This window comes from Canis lupus, chromosome 3 (genome assembly GCF_011100685.1).
Source record: "Canis lupus familiaris isolate Mischka breed German Shepherd chromosome 3, alternate assembly UU_Cfam_GSD_1.0, whole genome shotgun sequence".
Lineage (NCBI taxonomy): Eukaryota > Metazoa > Chordata > Mammalia > Carnivora > Canidae > Canis > Canis lupus.
In genome coordinates, this window is record NC_049224.1 from 57,041,617 (window position 1) to 57,059,376 (window position 17,760).

The 17,760-nt window shown below is 53.5% G+C and overlaps 1 protein-coding gene across 3 annotated transcripts in view; it reads right to left on the minus strand.

The window, feature by feature from the left end:
* The window catches only part of IL16 (interleukin 16), a 102,370-nt gene extending 89,991 nt beyond the window's left edge, over positions 1-12,379 (minus strand). The window contains exon 1 of one of the 3 annotated variants that reach the window (XM_038532985.1): positions 11,886-12,379. In XM_038532985.1, the coding sequence (XP_038388913.1) occupies positions 11,886-11,925 (40 nt within the window). In that variant the 5' untranslated portion in view covers positions 11,926-12,379. Of the gene's footprint in view, positions 1-3,011; positions 3,166-11,885 lie in introns of those variants that run through there. The other 2 variants (XM_038532986.1, XM_038532988.1) reach the window with 2 other exon arrangements.
* Between the last annotated feature and the right edge of the window lie 5,381 nt (positions 12,380-17,760).

Consider the following 17,760-nt stretch of genomic DNA (forward strand, 5'->3'; position numbering starts at 1 on the left):
TAGCCCTACAATTTCATCCAGTAAAGGTAAGACCATCTTTGTGCTTAGTCAATGCAGATGTTTGCTAGGCATGTTGCACAGCAGCTGAGAGTATAGATTTCAGAGACTGGGTTGGAAGGGTTGATGTCCTGGGAGAGCCACTTTCTAGCCAAGTGATCCTGGGCACATCACCTCATCTCTCCGTTCTGGGGACACACTACCTAAGCCAGGGCACTGAGAGGCTCCAACAACATGCCACACACAGAGACTGAATGCAGTTCCAGGGCAGAAAGATGCACCAGGGCGGCTGGGGGCAGGGATGTGACAGGAGCATCACTGGGCACCTGAAAAATCAAAGTAGGGGCTTCATGGAGGTGCCTGGCCCACCCTGACAGCTCCTGACCCATCCCATCTGGCAGACTGGAGGGGCCCTCCACTGGGGTCATAAACACTGAGAACCACTTAACTGCAGGACATGAGGGGACAGCCAGAGAGAGGGCTAGAGTGGAAGGCTCCTCTCATTCCCAGGTGCCCTGGGGAAAGGGGGTAGCCTCAGGGTTGGGCTCCTGGGATGAAGTGCTGCCCTTGAGGGCTCAGCCTGAAATGAGGTGATTTCATCCATCAAGAAAAGGAGGGATGGATACTTTCCTGTTTGGACAGAGAGCGAGGAAATCAGTTGGGTTGCCACATCCTCCAACCAAGCAGCAAGCACGGTCATCAGTCCACGGCACCTGCCCTGGGAATCAGTGGCGGACTGACTCCAACAGTGCAGTGACTGGCGGAGAGACCGCCCTTCCTGTGGTCAAGGTCACACATGCCTGAGCTCCCTACACACCTGGGGGAGGAGGGACCTGGCAGCAGCGGGAAAGCCTCCTCCGGGTGCCTCCCCCTTTCTCCCACCCTCTCCCACCCTCTGCTTCTGCTGCAGCCTCTGCACCGAGGAAGAGGAGGTCCCAGCTGATGGCCAGATGGCCCAGACCCAGAAGCCCCCTGGGAGGCAGAGCAAGGACAGGGGACACAGGAAGCCCCTGCCCCCCATACCAGCCTCCGAAGCTGCTTCCTCCTCACATCACTGAGCACCATAGTGGCACGCGACTCCTACCCAAGCATTCTGGCTTCTGTTGTGCCCCCACCCCAGCACAGCTTCCAAATATGACACTAAGTCCCAGCACCAAGACCCTCCCCCACACACATGAGAGAGGCCAGTCTCCTGGACAGAGCCTGAAGGACATTCACCCACGTGGGCCCACCTACCTCCCTGCACACCTTCCCCAGGGCTGCCACCTCTCACTTTTCTCTCCGATGGCCCAGCAGAGACAGAGACACCACCTACCCGGGACAGCCTGGGGCTTCCGCCTGGGTTGGAGCTGGGGGAGAATGAGAAACAGACTTCTTTCCTCACACAGAGGTCAGTCTCTGGGTCTGATCCCAGGCTCTGAGGCTCTGAGTCAGACGCTGCCTTCACCACCTGCTCTGGACAGGTGACTCAGGGCAAATGTGTCCAACCTGGCACGGTTTGCTCAAAGACTCCCGACCTGAGCCATCTGATTTCTCCACATGAAACACCTTGGTCCGATGGGGAGGCTGCCAGCACTGAGAAGCTCAGCCCCAGAACAAAGTCAACCATCTGCTGGGCTGGAGAGGAGGCCAGCCCAATCCAGAACCCCAGGACCCCAGCAAGATTTCTTGTTCCTGGGTTAACCTTCCTTGGACAACCTAGAAGAGGCTGGAGGCTGGGAAGGTATGAAACATTACTTGGGGTGTACACTGCGCCTGGCGTGCTGCGAGGAGCTTTACATAAACATCGGCTCACACAGTCTTGCCTCCAATCTAGCAAATATTATCATACCTATCCTACAGGTGAAAACAATCACAACACAGAAATTCATTGAACACCAATACCTGGTGCCCTTGGGTCACAGCCCATCACTGGCTCAGCAACTCCCCTGAGGTTACCCAGCCAGGGCCTAAATCCAGATCTGCCCAACACCAAAGCCCATGCTCTTTCTATGGCACCACATTGCCTCTCTGTCCCTAAAATAAAAAACCGGTTCTCAGGAGCAGGGGCTGATACAACTCCGTGCTTCTCAAAGTCTGGTCCCCAAGCCAGCAGGATGAGCACCGGTGGCTAGAAATGCAGATTCTCAGGCTGTGTCCTAGTCCTCCTGAATCAGAGGCTGTGCAGTGGGGCCTGGCGCTCTGCTTCGGCAAGCCCTCCAGGTGATTCAAGCATGAGGACCTAGGACGTGATGCACACAGAACATGTGGAGCACCATAGCACAAAGGGACAAGGCACTTCTGTTTCTCCCCTTGGGATGATTGCCTTGTGACCAGGGTGCTTCCTCCCACATGTCCCCTTCTAAGGTGGCATTCAGCCCATCTGCCCCCTAAAGAGCCTCCCACACACACGTCCTTGGCACAGCCTCTGTGAGCTCTTGGTGTGCGCCAGGCTGGGATGTCTGAGTGGCCCTCTCTTCGGAAGAATGGAATGTGCTCCAGCGCTCACCAGCAAATGTCTCAGGGTCCGCTGGGGGCTTTAATGAGCGTGTAGGTGCAACCCGTGGGAAGCCCTTGGAATGCAACGTGGAGCTGCAGAGGACCAGCTGCTGCCAGGACAGCCAGGCCCACAGTCGCATGGATGCATGCTGGAGACAGAGCTGTCTTTGTCTGTGGGTACTGGGGACAGTTCCACTTTGCAGGGCTGAGTGTGGGGGCGGGGGGCAGTGGAGGAACTTCTCAAGGGCAGGGAATGGAGGCCTCCGTCAGTGCCATGTTTTCTGTTCATACGCACAGACTCTCTCCATTCCCAGGTGCAGTGCAGCTGGCAGCAGCTCCTAGGGCTCTCAGTCTGGCAGAAAGGCTGGGACTGACGCAGTACCCCAGGCCTCTGGAGGCCAGCCTGGTGATGCCCAAAACTCACACCCTTCCCAGATCTTACAGCCTCCCTCGGACACCAGGCCTAAGCCCCCCATCACCTGTGCCTGAATCCAGTTCCCACTTTGTCCTACTATCGGATGACCTGTCTTGCTTACCTCTCAGAAGGCAAATTCATTCCAAAGCATAGGAGAAATCCTGCCCAGATCCTTACTGACATAGGGTGGAAACTATTGCATCTGTGTCCTCCAGGACCTCCTCTAGAAAAAGGACAGACTCCCCATCGCTGCCTAACACTCCACAGGCCAGCTCGCTGTGTGCCAGCAGAAAGAGAGGAAGAAGCAGGCAGGACGAACTGGGGCAGCTGGTGGCACACCTCACTCAGCCAAGGTCTTACTATGGGATCGTGGTCATGTTTCAGCTTTAGCTCACTCATCTGCCAAATGGGATGAGCACAGTGCTCCTGAGGGATGGGCCAAGAGAAGAGGAAGGACCCCCCAGCGACAATGCACATGTGCACCTTCCATCTGCGTTTTAATCTCCCCTTAGCATGAAAACTGAAGCTCACCTCCATGCGATCGCCTCTGTGCACTGGCACCCGCACACGCTCGCGCTCACGCACACACACGTCCCCATTTTCAGTTACGTAAAGACTGGCAGGCATCTGCAGACGTCTGTCCATGTGTTAGACGTGGATGAGCACTCAGCTTCCTTCTGCCCTGTCATCAACCCTATGAAGCAGATTCTACGTCTATACCCATTTCACAGATGGAGAAACTAGGACTCGGGGAAGGAGCAGCTCACCTTCCTGGGGCGCGCAGCTGCTGGCAGCCGAGCAGCACATGAACCCCCATCTGTGTGCCTCACACCCTCTGGATACGTCCACGGGTGACACTGCCCACGAGGTCTTGGAAGAGGCGAACATTCCAGGGGGAAAGCTGTGCACCTTGTCCTTCCAGCGGTGGAGCCCAGATATCTTCAAGCCATCGTGATGCCAGCCAGAGTTTCATGACCAATGACTGTAAACTAATGCACAGAGCATGTTGACGTCGTGGCTGAAAGTGACCAGACCCTCTGCACGTAAGCTCGGGATGAGCGCCACTGACCAGGAGGCCTTTCCCACAGGTTTGCGTGGAGAGCCGGCATCTTCTGGGATTAGACCATGAGTTCTATTTATGCCATGATGTTTCGATTTATTTTGTTTTTGAAACTTGATGTCCACATTTTTCTGATGCTTTCCCTCTTTTTTTTTAAATTATAAAAGTAATACATATCTGCTATAGCAAGTCAAAATATTCAGAAGGCAAAACGAAAAGTGTGTTCACGGGGTCATCTGTTCTGGTCAAAAAGCAGCCAAATCAAGAGGATCGTGGTTGGAGTCACATCATGGGGGAGACCACAGCTTCTGCCCTGCCCGCCCCGGGAGCTTAGGCCACTCCCTTCCTGAGCCTCACTATTCTCCTCTGCAGAATGGGAATGACAATCCAGCAGTTGCTCCCCTGGGCCCAAGGAAGGACCTACCTAGTATTCTTTAAAAACCCTCCGGAGTTCTTCACACTTTGAAGTTGAGGCCCTGAGGACTATCCCAGAGGTCTTACTTGCTGTAACAATTATCACTGACTTCCATGTAGACCCTGTTGCTCTCCCTCCGGCCTTCTCTTCTCTCACTTCTCCATTCTGGGCTTGGCACCCTTTCAGGGTCATAGCCATTGCTGATATGCAGTGTGATGAGAACCAGGGCCCACAGCCCATCCCGCTGGCATGCAGGCCGTCCCTGTGCCAACGATGCCCAAACCCATGTCTTTAGCCTTGGATTTGCTTCTAAGTCAGGAACTCTTTTTTCCTGCCACCTGCTTAGCATCTCCACCTGGGGACTGACTGGTGATGCCCAAAACTCACACCAGGAGCAGCCCTGTTGATCGACCCCAGTTCTGACCCTCCACGTTCTACCCTATTCATCAGCTATTCTTGTTGGCCCTCCTAGCAGGAAACACCCCTACTGCACCCCCTTCCTCTCATCTCCACTGCCAGGGCTCTGACTCCATGGCCCTGCTGCTCCCCTCCCAGCTGGTCTTCTGGCTCCTGCTTGGATCTCCATGTTCCTTTCTACAAAATAACCCATCACAGTTTTGTGGGATTTGGTAGGTGGGTTATGTCCTGTGTGCGCCCTTACACCATATGGAAAAGTGTGTTGCTCCACTAAAAGTGTCCCGTGCCCCACATATTCACCCAAGACTTTGCATTGCTTTTTACAAATCAAATCCCAATGCCTTACCATGTCTCAAAAGATTGACATGCCCTCACCCCTGTTCGTCCTCCCTTTCCTGAACAAGCCGAGTCTCTGTCACTCTAATGTGTTTGTCCAAACTTCTCTCTGCTTCCAGATTCTCATATCCTAAATGTGACCTTTCCTGTCCACTCCATCTAAACTAGTGCCCAGGCACTCCCTACTACACCCCCTTTTTTCCTTCCTCATAGAACCTGTCACTACCTGAAGGTGTTCTTGGCCTGTTGGGGACCTTGTGTACCACCTATCCATCCCCTCCAGAGCACAAGCGCCCCAAAGAGAGATCGTCAGCTTCGTTCACTGCAGGTTCCCAGCTCTAGGACGTTCCTGGCCCATAAGGGCTCAATAAACATTTACCGAATGAATCAACCCACAGCTGAACGAATAAATAAGTGACTAATGCCATGTAATGAGCTTCTACATTTGTTTGTATTTTAGAGCCTACAAAGAGCTCTTACAGATATTTTCTTAATCAAATGAATCCTATTAGGTACAGATTTAAATGGAACTTAAGAAACGTGCTCACTCTCTGTCCCGGTTCCCTGAAGCTCACAGATTAAGAAACAGTGGGAACGTCTCTCCGAGGGAACAGAGTCTATTTCTAAGAGCTCCGATAATCCTGTGGGTTGGACAGGCACATGGTTTCATCCACGGCCACGGTGTGAAAGAAGAGAGCTTGGAGATACAGCCTTGACTTTGTGCACACGCCTCCTGCGGGCCCGACGCCGTGCCAAGCGCTGTCGACACAGGCTCCAGCCCCACGATGAACCTGTGCAGTGGGTGCCATGGGTTATCCCTATTTCCCTGCCGAGGCCAGGGACAGAGCAGAAGCACGGCGGCCAGGTGACTTTCTCAAAGCTCAGAGCCAGGATTTGAACCCAGGGCGATCTGACAACAGAGTCCAGGCAGCCCATCCACAAACCCAAGCTGAGTAAATAAACCGAGCTGAGCCATCTGGAAATCCCAGCCACACCAGTCCGCCCAGCACAGGGTGGGCTCAGAAAGGGTTACGCACCACGGCGGGAGGGAGTGGTCCGTGCTGGTGGCGCTTTCTCGAGGCCAGGATGAGGACTGTTGGCGCAGCACGCCTCCCCGCCACCTGGCCTCCAGCAAAGGCCAGGTAAGAGCGAACAGCACAGGGGGCCCCGGAGCGGCTGTTTCTGCGCAGCAGGGCCTTGGCAGGACCGCTGTGCTGTGTTGGTTGGGGTGTGCCCTCCTAGAAGGGTGCGGAAGGGGCCGAGCCCCTCTCTTCTGCATCTCTGACTGGAGGCCAGGGGTCCCCCAGCCAGCGTGCCTGGCCCCGCCCCTCTCCGTGGAGCAGGACAGCCGGACCCCGCTGCCCCCTGTCTGCCCACACAACCTTCTGAGGAGCGTGGCTTCCTGCCTTGCCTCAGAAAGCAACATTTGTAAAGATGAAGAAATCCCTACTTTCCTTTCTTAATTTGTTATTGTCATGACATGACTGACTCAATAAGCAAAAATGTAAGATCCTTGCCCGGGGTCACAGGCTTGTCTCCCCCAGCACGCCTGATGTTCCTCCAGAGGCTCCCGCCTCCTCCCACCTCCGCACCTCGGGGCACGCACGCCACGCTGCCCTTTCTAACTCCAGGCCCCTGCCTCCCGGCCAACGCTTGGGCAGTTTTCAAGGTTTGGCTTGGAGTCACCTCCTCCAGGAAGTCCTCCTTGTCATTCCCCCCAACTCACTGAAACAGGAGCTGCCCTGCTCCGGGAGTCCAGGGCTCTGGTTTTCAGCCCCAGGATGCTGCTGACTGGCTGTGTGACCAGGGATGAGCCACCCCCTCTGCTGAGCCACAAGTTTCCACATTGTGGAAGGCGTTTTAGAAGACTTCAGTGCAGGGGCACCTGGGTGCCTCAGTGGTTGAATCTGTCTTTGGTTCAGGGTATGATGCTGGGGTCCTGGGATCGAGTCCCGCATCAGGCTCCCCGCAGGGAGCCTGCTTCTCCCTCTGCCTGTGTCTCTGCCTCTCTCTCTCTCTCTCTCTCTCTCTGTGTGTGTCTCTCATGAATTAATAAAATCTTTTTTAAAAAAGAAGAAGACTTCATTGCGAATGCTCTCACCACCTGACACCTGACACCTGGTGGTGGTTCAGCAAATACCAGCACTGCCTTCCGCCCTCCCCATCCCATCACCTGCAGTGAACCCAGTGCCATCCACAACCCGAAGGATAGAAGGACCCCAGGGCCAGGGCAGGAGCCAGATCCCTGCCCTCAGTCCCTCTCCGTTTCTGCCCCAGACCACCCTAGCACGTCAGACAGTTGAGAGCACACATCCCTCCTACAATCCTATCCTCCTTGGCTGCTTCCGCCTTCATCTCAGTGGAAGAGGCACGCGCTCCCCCAGTGCCCGGGCCCGTCTGCGCAGCTGCATGCAGTACACGGGAGCTCTCGTGGGAACAGCTTGGCCCCCATCACCCTCACTCAGGATCACAGAGGCCCCACGTGAGGCCCCGCACCCACCTATGTACGCACACAGAGCCTTGCCATAGTTCTCCCCACCAGCCAAGGGTCCAGCTCCCACGACAGGGCACCTGCTCCATCTCCTCTGTCCTGGCCTCGTACCAAGCCCACTCTCAGACCCCAGAGCACCAGCCCTAACCGCATGCCCAGAGACACCCTGTGTCAGCACCAGCATCCTCCCTCCTGCCCAGCCTAACCTGCTGCTGGGTGGGGCTCCCTCAGGGCCTCAGCCTAAGCCAGCACTCGGTTCTGCCCCTGTGGCCGAGGCAGGACAAAGCAGGTACTGTATGTTATTAAACTACATGTTTAAATTTAGTGACACATCATATATCATTAGTAAAAACCAAACGCAACTGAGAAGGGGCTTGGGAGAGCTTTCTGGGGGCAAAGTTCTGCATCGTGCCCAGAGTTGGCCTTACACAGCCGTGTCCATTTTTCGAAATCAATAGAATGGCACATTTTAGATACACACATTTCAGCGTAGGTGCACTTTATCTCAAAAAAGAACAGTAAGCAAATACTGAACTCAGATTAATTACATACACGCTGAAGTGTTTAGAGGTGAAGGGTAGTGATGCCTAAAACTTATTCGGAAACATATCCAAAAACTGAGATGGGTGCATGGATGGGCAGACAGACGACAGGATGGATGGACACGCGATGAGACAAGTAGAGTAAAATGTTACTTGGAGAATTAAAGCAGTGGGGTGTGCCCACTGACGACAGTTCTTCCCACTTTTCTGTATGTTGGAATGCTTTTTTATTGTAATATTTTGGAAGAAATGCAATTGAGAGCAAGCTCGAGAATCCATGATTTGGGGAATGGGTAAACCAGTTGTGGCACAGGCATCTGATGTGGGTTTCTGGGGCCAGAGAGCTGGAGGTTCGGCTAACTCTGCAGGAACCGACAAGCCCCACCGTCCAGGAGCAGGATGCGTGCGTGTGAGGGTCGCCGTTGACGCGGCTCGGCCACAGGACCTACAGAACGCCGAGGACACGGGCTTTAGAAACAGACCCGCCTCGGCTCGACTCTGTGTGGCTGCCTCATTGCTATTCACCTGTAAAGTAAAGACAACCGTGTTCACCTCCCAGGGGCATGGGGAAGGTCAAAGCAGCCTGTGCCTGGTGCTGCGGGATGCTCAGGAGGGAGAGAGGCCCGTGTCACAGAGACGCTTCCGGGATGTGCACCTGGGGGCCGGCGCCCCAGGTGTGGGGAACACAGGTGAGTGACTCATGCTCACAAAGGAGTTTCTTGAGGCCTCTCCCCTCCAGCACAAGCTTGTATTTCCTGAGCTAACAAGTCACCATGATTATTTTTCTTAAATGCTGCAGAGAAAACAGGTGGAAGTATACTAAAAATGCTCACAGTGGCTCATAAGCTGGTGAGATTTGAGGTAGTTCTTTTTTCTCATCCCTGCCCTATGAGGTTCTGTTCCCTTTACCTAAAGCTTGCTTTCCCACCCCTACCCCCACCCAATTCCTGCACATCCTTCAGAAAACAGCTCAAACAACACCCCTGCAGGGAAGCCCCCCTGACCCACTGGGTTAGTTCCCCATCAGAGCACCCCAATGCACCTAACCCTCTTTCTCTATAGATTTACACACATCTGCGTAAACAGCCAGGCTCGTGACACCCATTAGATCTCCAGAACCCAGCCTAGTGCCTGCAACCTAGAATGTTCTTTTTTTTTAAAGATTTTATTATGTATTTATTTATGAGAGACACAGAGAGAGAGAGGCAGAGACACAGACAGAGGGAGAAGTAGGGTCTCTGTGGGAAGCCCAATATGGAACTTAATCCCAGGACCCTGAGATCACAACCTGAGCCACCCAGGCATCCCAGCCTAGAATGTTCTAAATAAATGGCTGAAAATGAGTTCTAAATGCTTGAGAAAGTGACTTCATTCTTTGCAGCTTGAAACAGAAATAGGAAATGGGTGGTAGGGTGGGGAGGGCAATAAGGTAGACTCAGTACATCCACACTTGTCTTGGGTGACACCACGTAGCTCTCAACTATCAAAGAAGCATGGCGGTCCCTCAGATGGCTTTACTTCTCCCTTGATCACAGACCCCACTCCTGATGCTCCAGCCCCACACAGAGCCTCCCTCTGCAAACCCTCCCTGCCCACGCCAGTCATGGAGAGGCACAAGGGTCCCCCGGTCCTGGGATTCCATTTCCAGCTGAAGGAAAGGAGGCACCTGCAGAGGACATCATGTGACCGCCGGTTGGGTAGACAAGCGAGCGCTACGTCATGTGCTCAGAATGTGTATCTGTGAGATGGCAGGACTAGAAGCCTTCTTAGAGGCAATTCTCCTCCACCAGCCTTCACCCACCTTCTAGACAAGGACAGTGAGCCCCCTGGTACAGAAATGGGCTTCCCCAGGTCACGTTGCACTGTAAGGATCTAACTGGACAGGTGTCTGTGCATTTAACCCTCAATTATCCTACAGCTGAACTCAGAGAATGGGACTTACTCATCACTATTAAGTGACATTATAGGGTGTCTCCCAGATTAGCTCCCAGACCCAGGACCGAGGTACTTATTTCCACAGCTGATGAAGAGCCACTTGTAACAGTCAGAATCTCTTTCCAAGAATGACCCTCTGCTGAAGACAGCTGCCTTGCCCCAGGCTGTGCCCTGATCCTAGGGCAGCCCACAGACATGATGGGTCATTGCAGGTGTACAAAACCCATGGGATCAGCTGGATCATAGCTGCATCCTGCCCAGCATCTCCTTCTGGGAGAAGGACACACAGATGGTGTCCCCAGACACACTCTCCAATGACCTTCCTACACGAATTGCTGTCTCAGAGGCTTACCAGAAAACCCAACCACTCATGGCAATGTGGCCAGGGACACGAAGCGGCAAGGCCTCCCCAGAAACAAAATGGTTTCACCAAATATTGAGCACCTACTGAATACCAGATCAATCCCAGCCCTTGACGACTCCCCAGTAAATGCACCCATGTGGTCCATAGCCAAAGGGAGACATTCCAAATGCTAGACCCCCTGGCTGCAAGAGAGAGGGTGCATGGCTGCCTGGCCATGGAGGGCTCCCTCCATCCCCAAGCCCTGAGTGCTCTGTGAGGGCTGCCATGGTCCCATAGGGCAGGAGCATGTACAGGAGCTGCCCTATTCTGGGTGTCACTCATACGATGCTCTGGCCATCTCCATGTGTGATCTCCGTGATTGCTTCTATAGTCCCAAGAGGTAGGAATGAACTCACAATATCCATTTTGCAGAGGAGGAAACCGAGCCTTGGAGAGGTTGAATGCCTTCCCCCAAACCAACTAGCCTGTGCATCACAGCGCCAAGACCGCATCCCGGGTGGCTGGACCCCACAGCCTGGTTCTTGGTCCCCACGTCCCACTGCCCTCCTTCAGACTTCAGAGATGCTTTGATGCAACCTAACCAATTGGCCTCTGGGCTCTGGCTCTATCGTCCATATCTCCCTGGAGCTGGAACACTCAGAGTGTGCCTTTGACTTGTCTCATTCCCCCTTTTTAAAGAAAACCATGTGTTTACTCTCTGATGCCAAAGTTACAACAGGGCTGAAGCTTTGCCAGTGTTAACTTTAAACGTTGGGCAGAGGGGTTAAAACCCTCCCTGGTGCCTGTTTATTTGTGTTTCCAGAGCAAAAGGAGGTCGGCTAAAGAAATGATCTCGGATCTACTGGGCTGTCCCTGCAAGAAGGCAGGGAGTCTGGCCGGGAGACTCAGGCCCCTCCCAGCCTCACCTCTGCCCTCCCCATGCCCAGCTCTGCAAGGCTCAGATGGTCCCCTGCTCCATTCTCCCCAGACACCAAGCAGCTCCCTCTCCTGTCCTGTTTCCTGCTGGGACCAGAGCTCAGCGAGTGGGGACCCTGACAACTGCCCATTTATCTACTGATGTCCCTGCCCCTGCTCATTGAGAGCCACACTCACAGAGGAAGCGAGGGCTCATAAAAGCCAACTGCCCCGGCTGTTCTCATCCCCTCGGGGGACCTGCCCTCACCCGTCACCTCTCTGCCAACCAGCCTAGAGAGCACACAGGCAGCTCTACAAGGACAATGCAGACAGACAGAGATGTGTCCTGCTGCACCACACGTGCACACACACGGGCGAGCGCGCACGCGCACAAACACACACACACACACACACACACACACACACACTCTATGGCATTATCAAAATCATGCTTTTCCATACCCCTCCGGGAGGATGTCAAGAAGAGGCAAGCCCTCCATCCCCAGCTCCCCGGGAGCCCCCGAGAAGAAGCTGCACTCACCATTCTCCCTCCGAGGGAAGATTCTCTTCTGCAAACTCATGCCGTGCAGGGCTTTGAGGATGGGGCTGAGCCAAAAAGCCCCTCAGAGCCCCAGCCAGATTGAGAAGTCCCGGGGATCACCGGCAGCTCCTGGGCAAGGAATATTTGAATAGGAGTTAAAACTCCGAAGTAGCTCCTCGTTAGAACTGGTTTTCCCCCCGGCAGGGAGGGAGGGAAAAAAATCCCTTTCCCTCTGCCAGCAAATCTTTAAAGTCTCACAACGGTTGCTTCCAACCCCTGCCTTTCTTGCGAAGCAAATGTTCATGAAGGCAATGTTATTTCACTGAATCAAGCCCTCAGATCATAAGCCTTTTCCTGTACCACAAACAGAAATGTAAAACCTCAAACTTTCCTTTGGACTCAGACTCTGTTGGGAGCGGACTGAACACAACCCTCTCTGAGGTCGAATGTATGGAAAATGTGCTAAACGGTTTAGATCATCCCAAGCACTGGACTCGGCTCCCCACCTCCCAACTTTTTTTTTTCTTCTTTTTTTAAATGAGTTCTGGTGTGTTTATGTAATTGCAAGGGACAAACACAACACCTAAAATCTCTGCCCAAAGTTGAAGTGATTCATTTTCTCCTTCACACACACACACACACACACCACACACAAACACAGCGCCTGTTTAATCCAAGTGAAAACGCCTTTCATAAAATCTGCTAAGGGCTTGGGCAGAGCGGCTGGTGGTGAATGCAGCCTGTGTCCCCAGAAGGGCAGTTGGGCTCCGGGGAAGGTGGAGGCTGCCTTTCATCAGAACAAACAGAAGGCACTCTGACTCCCGCCCGAGTCGGGACAAGCAAGCATAAAAGAAAAGTGGGCACGAGCCCTGGCTAACTGAGCTGTAAAAATGTTTTCTGCCCACTGTACCCAATTTCCCCTGTTTGCCTTCTCATACCAGGAGATTTTATTTTTAGACTTGGACAAGATGTACTATTATTTTAAGTGACCGACTTGATTGCCGGGTTATATAAATCCTTGGATTCCCCACCGAAAAGACCAAAAGAATATACAATAAGTGGGCAAAGAGTCAGAGCTGGAAGCTGGGGAAGAATGTGATGGTTTTGGGAACGCAGACATAGATGATTGGACTGAAAGGAAAGCCTGATCAATCAGATAGGGAGAAAAACCCACCAGGGAAGCAAGCGACACAGACCTGGTCCAGGTCCGGAGTTACCTGTCACCTGCCAAGAGCCCCCAGTCTTCCCAGGTTAGGCCCCAGCCATGGCCACCACCACCGACAGCCCCTGGACCAGGGTCAAGGCCACCACGGCTCAGGTCCTTGGAGTCAAAGGCTCCCGAGTTACGACCGCTGTGCTCAAACCACGCCCAGGTCACGATGGTCCCTCTACCAACACATACGCCCCACGTTTTCCCATAAATAATCATTCTTCAGACCAGTGCCACAGGTTGCCAGAAAAACCTCTGCTGTCAGCACCTGGAGTAGGAACAGCTCCCTGACAGTCATCCCCATCCTGGGATGAGGGTTGGGATCCGGGCTGGCGTGGCCCCGCTGCCCGCCCTACCTGGCCCTGAGCAACCAAGCAATAGCCCAGGTCCCGAAGCTGCAGGACACCGGGGCTCTGTCACCAGCACCGCGGGGACCAGAACCTGGCTTTGCCTCCTAGCAGGACGCGGCCATAGCAACACAGAGAGACAGGGCTACGTAAACAGGGAACGCTTTGCAGAAATTAAAATGATGCGATAAAGTAAGCTTTACTATCATAGAAAGATGTCTGCATTATATTGCCTCATGAAAAGAATAGGGTGCGAACTGCAGAGTGTATGCTCTATAGATGTGAAAGATTAAATTTGGAGAAGTAAAATTATGGGTGTTTTCCTCTACGAACTTCCCAGTGTCCATGCTGATACCCCCACAATTCAGGGAGCAGCTATACCTTTCCATTCATACCACCTAGAGCACGGTAGAAAATTTTTAATTAAAAATAATTTTTCTGGGCAGCCTGGGAGGCCCAACAGTTTAGTGCCGCCTTCAGCCCAGGGCCTGATCCTGGAGACTCAAGATCAAGTCCTGCATTGGGCTCCCTGCATAGAGCCTGCTTCTCTCTCTGCCTGTGTCTCTGCCTCTCTCTCTCTCTCTGTGTCGCTCATAAATAAATAAATAAAATCTTTTTAAAATAATAATAATAATAATAATAATAATAATAATAATAATTTCACTTTAAAAAATAATTTTTTAATTGAGTCACTGGCTTTAGAACTTAGTCCTAAATAGATTTTGTCAAGTTGATAGTGAGGACTATAATTTTGAAAGTCATGGCTTTTGATCATATGAATTAAGCCTTTGACAAAGGAGTTTTTATTCGGAGTGGTAGGCAGATTATTGACCCCTACATAAAAGGTCCACATCCTGTAGGAGGAATCTTTGAATGTGTTATGGTGCTTGGAGGGGAGTTAAGGTTGAAGATGGAAATGAACTTGCTGATCAGCTGACTTTAAGATAAAGGGATTATCCTGGATTACCCAGGTGAGACCCATGTAATCAGAAGGGTCTATGAATGTGAGAGGGGGAGGCAGAAGAGGGGGTCAGAGTTTGAGAAGCCACAGTGCCAGCTTTGATGACAGAGGATGGGGCCATGAGCCACAGATGCAGCCACGAGCCACGGATGCAGCCACGAGCCACGGATGTAGCCATGAGGCACAGATGCAGCCATGAGGCTCAGATGCAGCCATGAACCACGAATGCAGCCATGAGTCATGAATGCAGTCATGAGCCACGAATGCAGCCACGAGCCACAAATGCAGCCACAAGCCACAAAGCCAGCCACAAGGCACAGATGCAGCCACGAGCCACAGGTGCAGCCACGAGCCATGAATGCAGCCATGAGCCACAGATGCAACCATGAGGCACAGATGCAGCCATGAGACACGGATGCAGGTGGCCTCCAGAAGGAAATGGATTCCCCCTCCAGTCTCCAGAAGGGAACACAGCCCTGCCAATACCTTGACTACAGTCCGGGGAGACCCTTCTACACTTCTGACCTCAAGAACGACAAGATAATGACTTTGTATTGCTTTAAGCCACCACTTTTGTGGTGATTTCTTACAGCAGCAATCGGAAACTACTATGTTTGAGTTTGTTTTCATTTTGTTTTCATTTTGTTTTCATTTTGTTTTCCTCGATCCTGAAAGCTTGCCTTTGACTACAAACAGCAAAGTCTGGAGGAGTCAAAGCACAGTATTTACATAAGCTCACAGATTTGGGAAAAGCCATGTGATGATGAAAGAACAAGTTGCCTTCTTGGAGCGCCTGGGTGGCTCAGTCGGCTAAGCATCTGCCATTGGCTCAGGTCGTGATCCTGAGGCCCTGGGATCGAGTTCCGCATCAAGCCCCACATTGGGCTTCCTGCTTGGTGGGCAGTCTCCCTCTCCTTCTGACCCTCCCCTCTGCTCATGCTCTCTCTCTCTCTCAAATAAATAGAATCTTTAAAAAGAAAAAGGTTGTCTTCTTATCCAAAAGGAGACAAAAGATCCACCCAAGTGGAGGTGATTGGGGTTCAAAGATCTGCATGGGGGCCTGAGAAGGAGCCCCACTCTGATGCCTCCTGATTGATAACCAGACACACAGTGCACATGGGAGACAAGAGAGGACACACTTCCACATGAAATGCCTACCGGAGTGGACACGTTCTCCCACAGAGGGAGTGTGGCTGAAAGTTCCCTGGGCCTTGAGAGGGTACCCAGAATAGCCTGAACGTGCCAGTGCTCCTGGGGAGCTCCAGACAGCTAGATGCGGATGGAGGGGAGTGCCCTGAGTGGCTGTGAGAAGCAGTTGCCTGGGCGCTCAGCTGGGTGGGGTGGAGCCTCGGGGACAAGGGAGAGGCTGGCGGGCTCCATGCACACCGAGCGCTCCAAGAGGCGCCCATGCATGGCTATCACCCTCCGCAGCACCCTGACAGTACTCAGCACCCAGCACTCAAACTCTGACTGGACTGAGCAGATAGGTGCCCAGAGGGGACAGGGTAAAATCAGCAGTAAATCAGGAATGACTAACATTAGCATTAGCATCAGCAGAAGGGAGGGTTTACAAGTGAGTCCAGTTACAGAGAAATAAGGAAGGCTGCACGTTCGTGCATATTATTTTTTCCTGTAAATAGGCTATCAGCTACGTGCCGAGATGTGAACAGAAGTTATCTGTGGCCAGTGGGATTATGAACACTTTTTTATTTTTTTTATTCTGTATTTCCTAATTTATTTTTTTCTCCAAAAAGAACAAGTTTATTTCTTAGCAAAAAAAGTGGGGGAACAGCATATACATAGGAAGCCGTAATGCGTGGAAGGCCAGAGCCGTGCACAGAGGCACAGCCTGTGTCCGTCATGAGCAAGAGGGCTGTGCTTCCTTCACTGATGTGCCCGAGTGTCCAGAACAGTGCCTGGCACGTGGCAGATGTTCCAGAAGTATTTGCAGAATGATTTCCTCAGCCAATCTGCCAATCTGCACACCCCTAGGACAGCCTGCTTGCTGGGTTCTCCGCACTGATGACTCCTTTTCCATCTTATCCTGTGTCTCCGGGGCTTCGGTGGAAAAGCTCGAGAGGCCGCAGTGGGAATCCCGGGCCCAGCGGCCTGGCCTCTGAGCTTAACATTTCCCAAGTGTGCAGCAGGGGAGAAGCTAAGGTAGACCTGCGAGGGCATTGCTGTTGGCCCCCGGGTGTCTGTCCCCCCACCTGCTCCACCAGGAAGCCTCCAAACCGCCGGGCTTCCTCACATGGCAACTTCTGCTCAGGAGGTGCCCGGGCCAGGTGGGTGAGGGGGGCCACATGGCACAATTTTAGGCATCCTCACAGATTGTAAGGGAAGAGCCTAGAACGTTGGGGAAGCAGGTCTCGTATCTGGGGGTGGGGGAGGGGGCTTCTCTCTGTGGCCTCCTCCCATAAACAGAGTCGCCTCCTTGGCCCCTCCTGGGCACCATGAGGTGACAGAGGGAGTATCTTTAGTTCACTCAAGGTCGGGTCCACCGCCACACCACCCTGAATGCACCCGATCTCATCTGTCGCACAAGGTCTGCCACAAAGAACGGGATCCCGTCTCTTACTATTTAAACCGCCTCAAGCTCCCACATTCCAACCCACTGGCCCCTCTTGGCCTCTGCCTCTGCTCCCACTAGCAGGGCTGGGGTCCTAGGACTGGGAAGTGTATGGTGTTGACCTCCCCCGACCCAGCAGCCCCCTGGGGTGTGCTCACTTCGGGGGGCCTGGGTCTTTCCTCAGCCGCACAGTGGGCCATACCCGGTCCTGAGCCAGTCCTGCCCAGGAAGCCAGGCTGTGGGCGTCTCAGCAAGCGTGGCTGGTGGGCTGCAGATGCTCGGAGCTGTGGGCACAAAGCCTGCCGGCCTTCCGTGAGCCCTGGGCCTCCGGCTCCCATGCGTCCGTCTGCCCCGCCAGGCCTGCCTCCCACTTCTGCGGATGGGCCTATCCCCTCCCTGCTGGACCTGGAACCTGCCCTGAACCTTGCCCTGGACCATGCATCCCGTCAAGTTCTCGGCCTCTGACGTGGAAACGGGGCTCCTCTCTTCCCAACTGCTCACCCTTGCCCCCCACCACAGGAGCTGGCCCGGACCCCTTCCCAGGGCAGACGGCCCCATCCATGCCCTGCTCCTCTGCTCCCCGGGACTCGGCCCACTGCCAGGGCTTCCAGGAGCCGGGCCCATGGCAGCCTGGGGCCACTTTCTCCCGCTGCCCCTCAGCTGTGCCTCTGAGTGCCCGGCTGACCCTGCCAAGTCCCGTTCCATGTGTAAGCAAGAGCTGAGCCCTTGTTGATCAGCGTCACCCCAAGTCACAGACCTCCCAGGCTCTGCGTCCAGGTCCTCCCCGA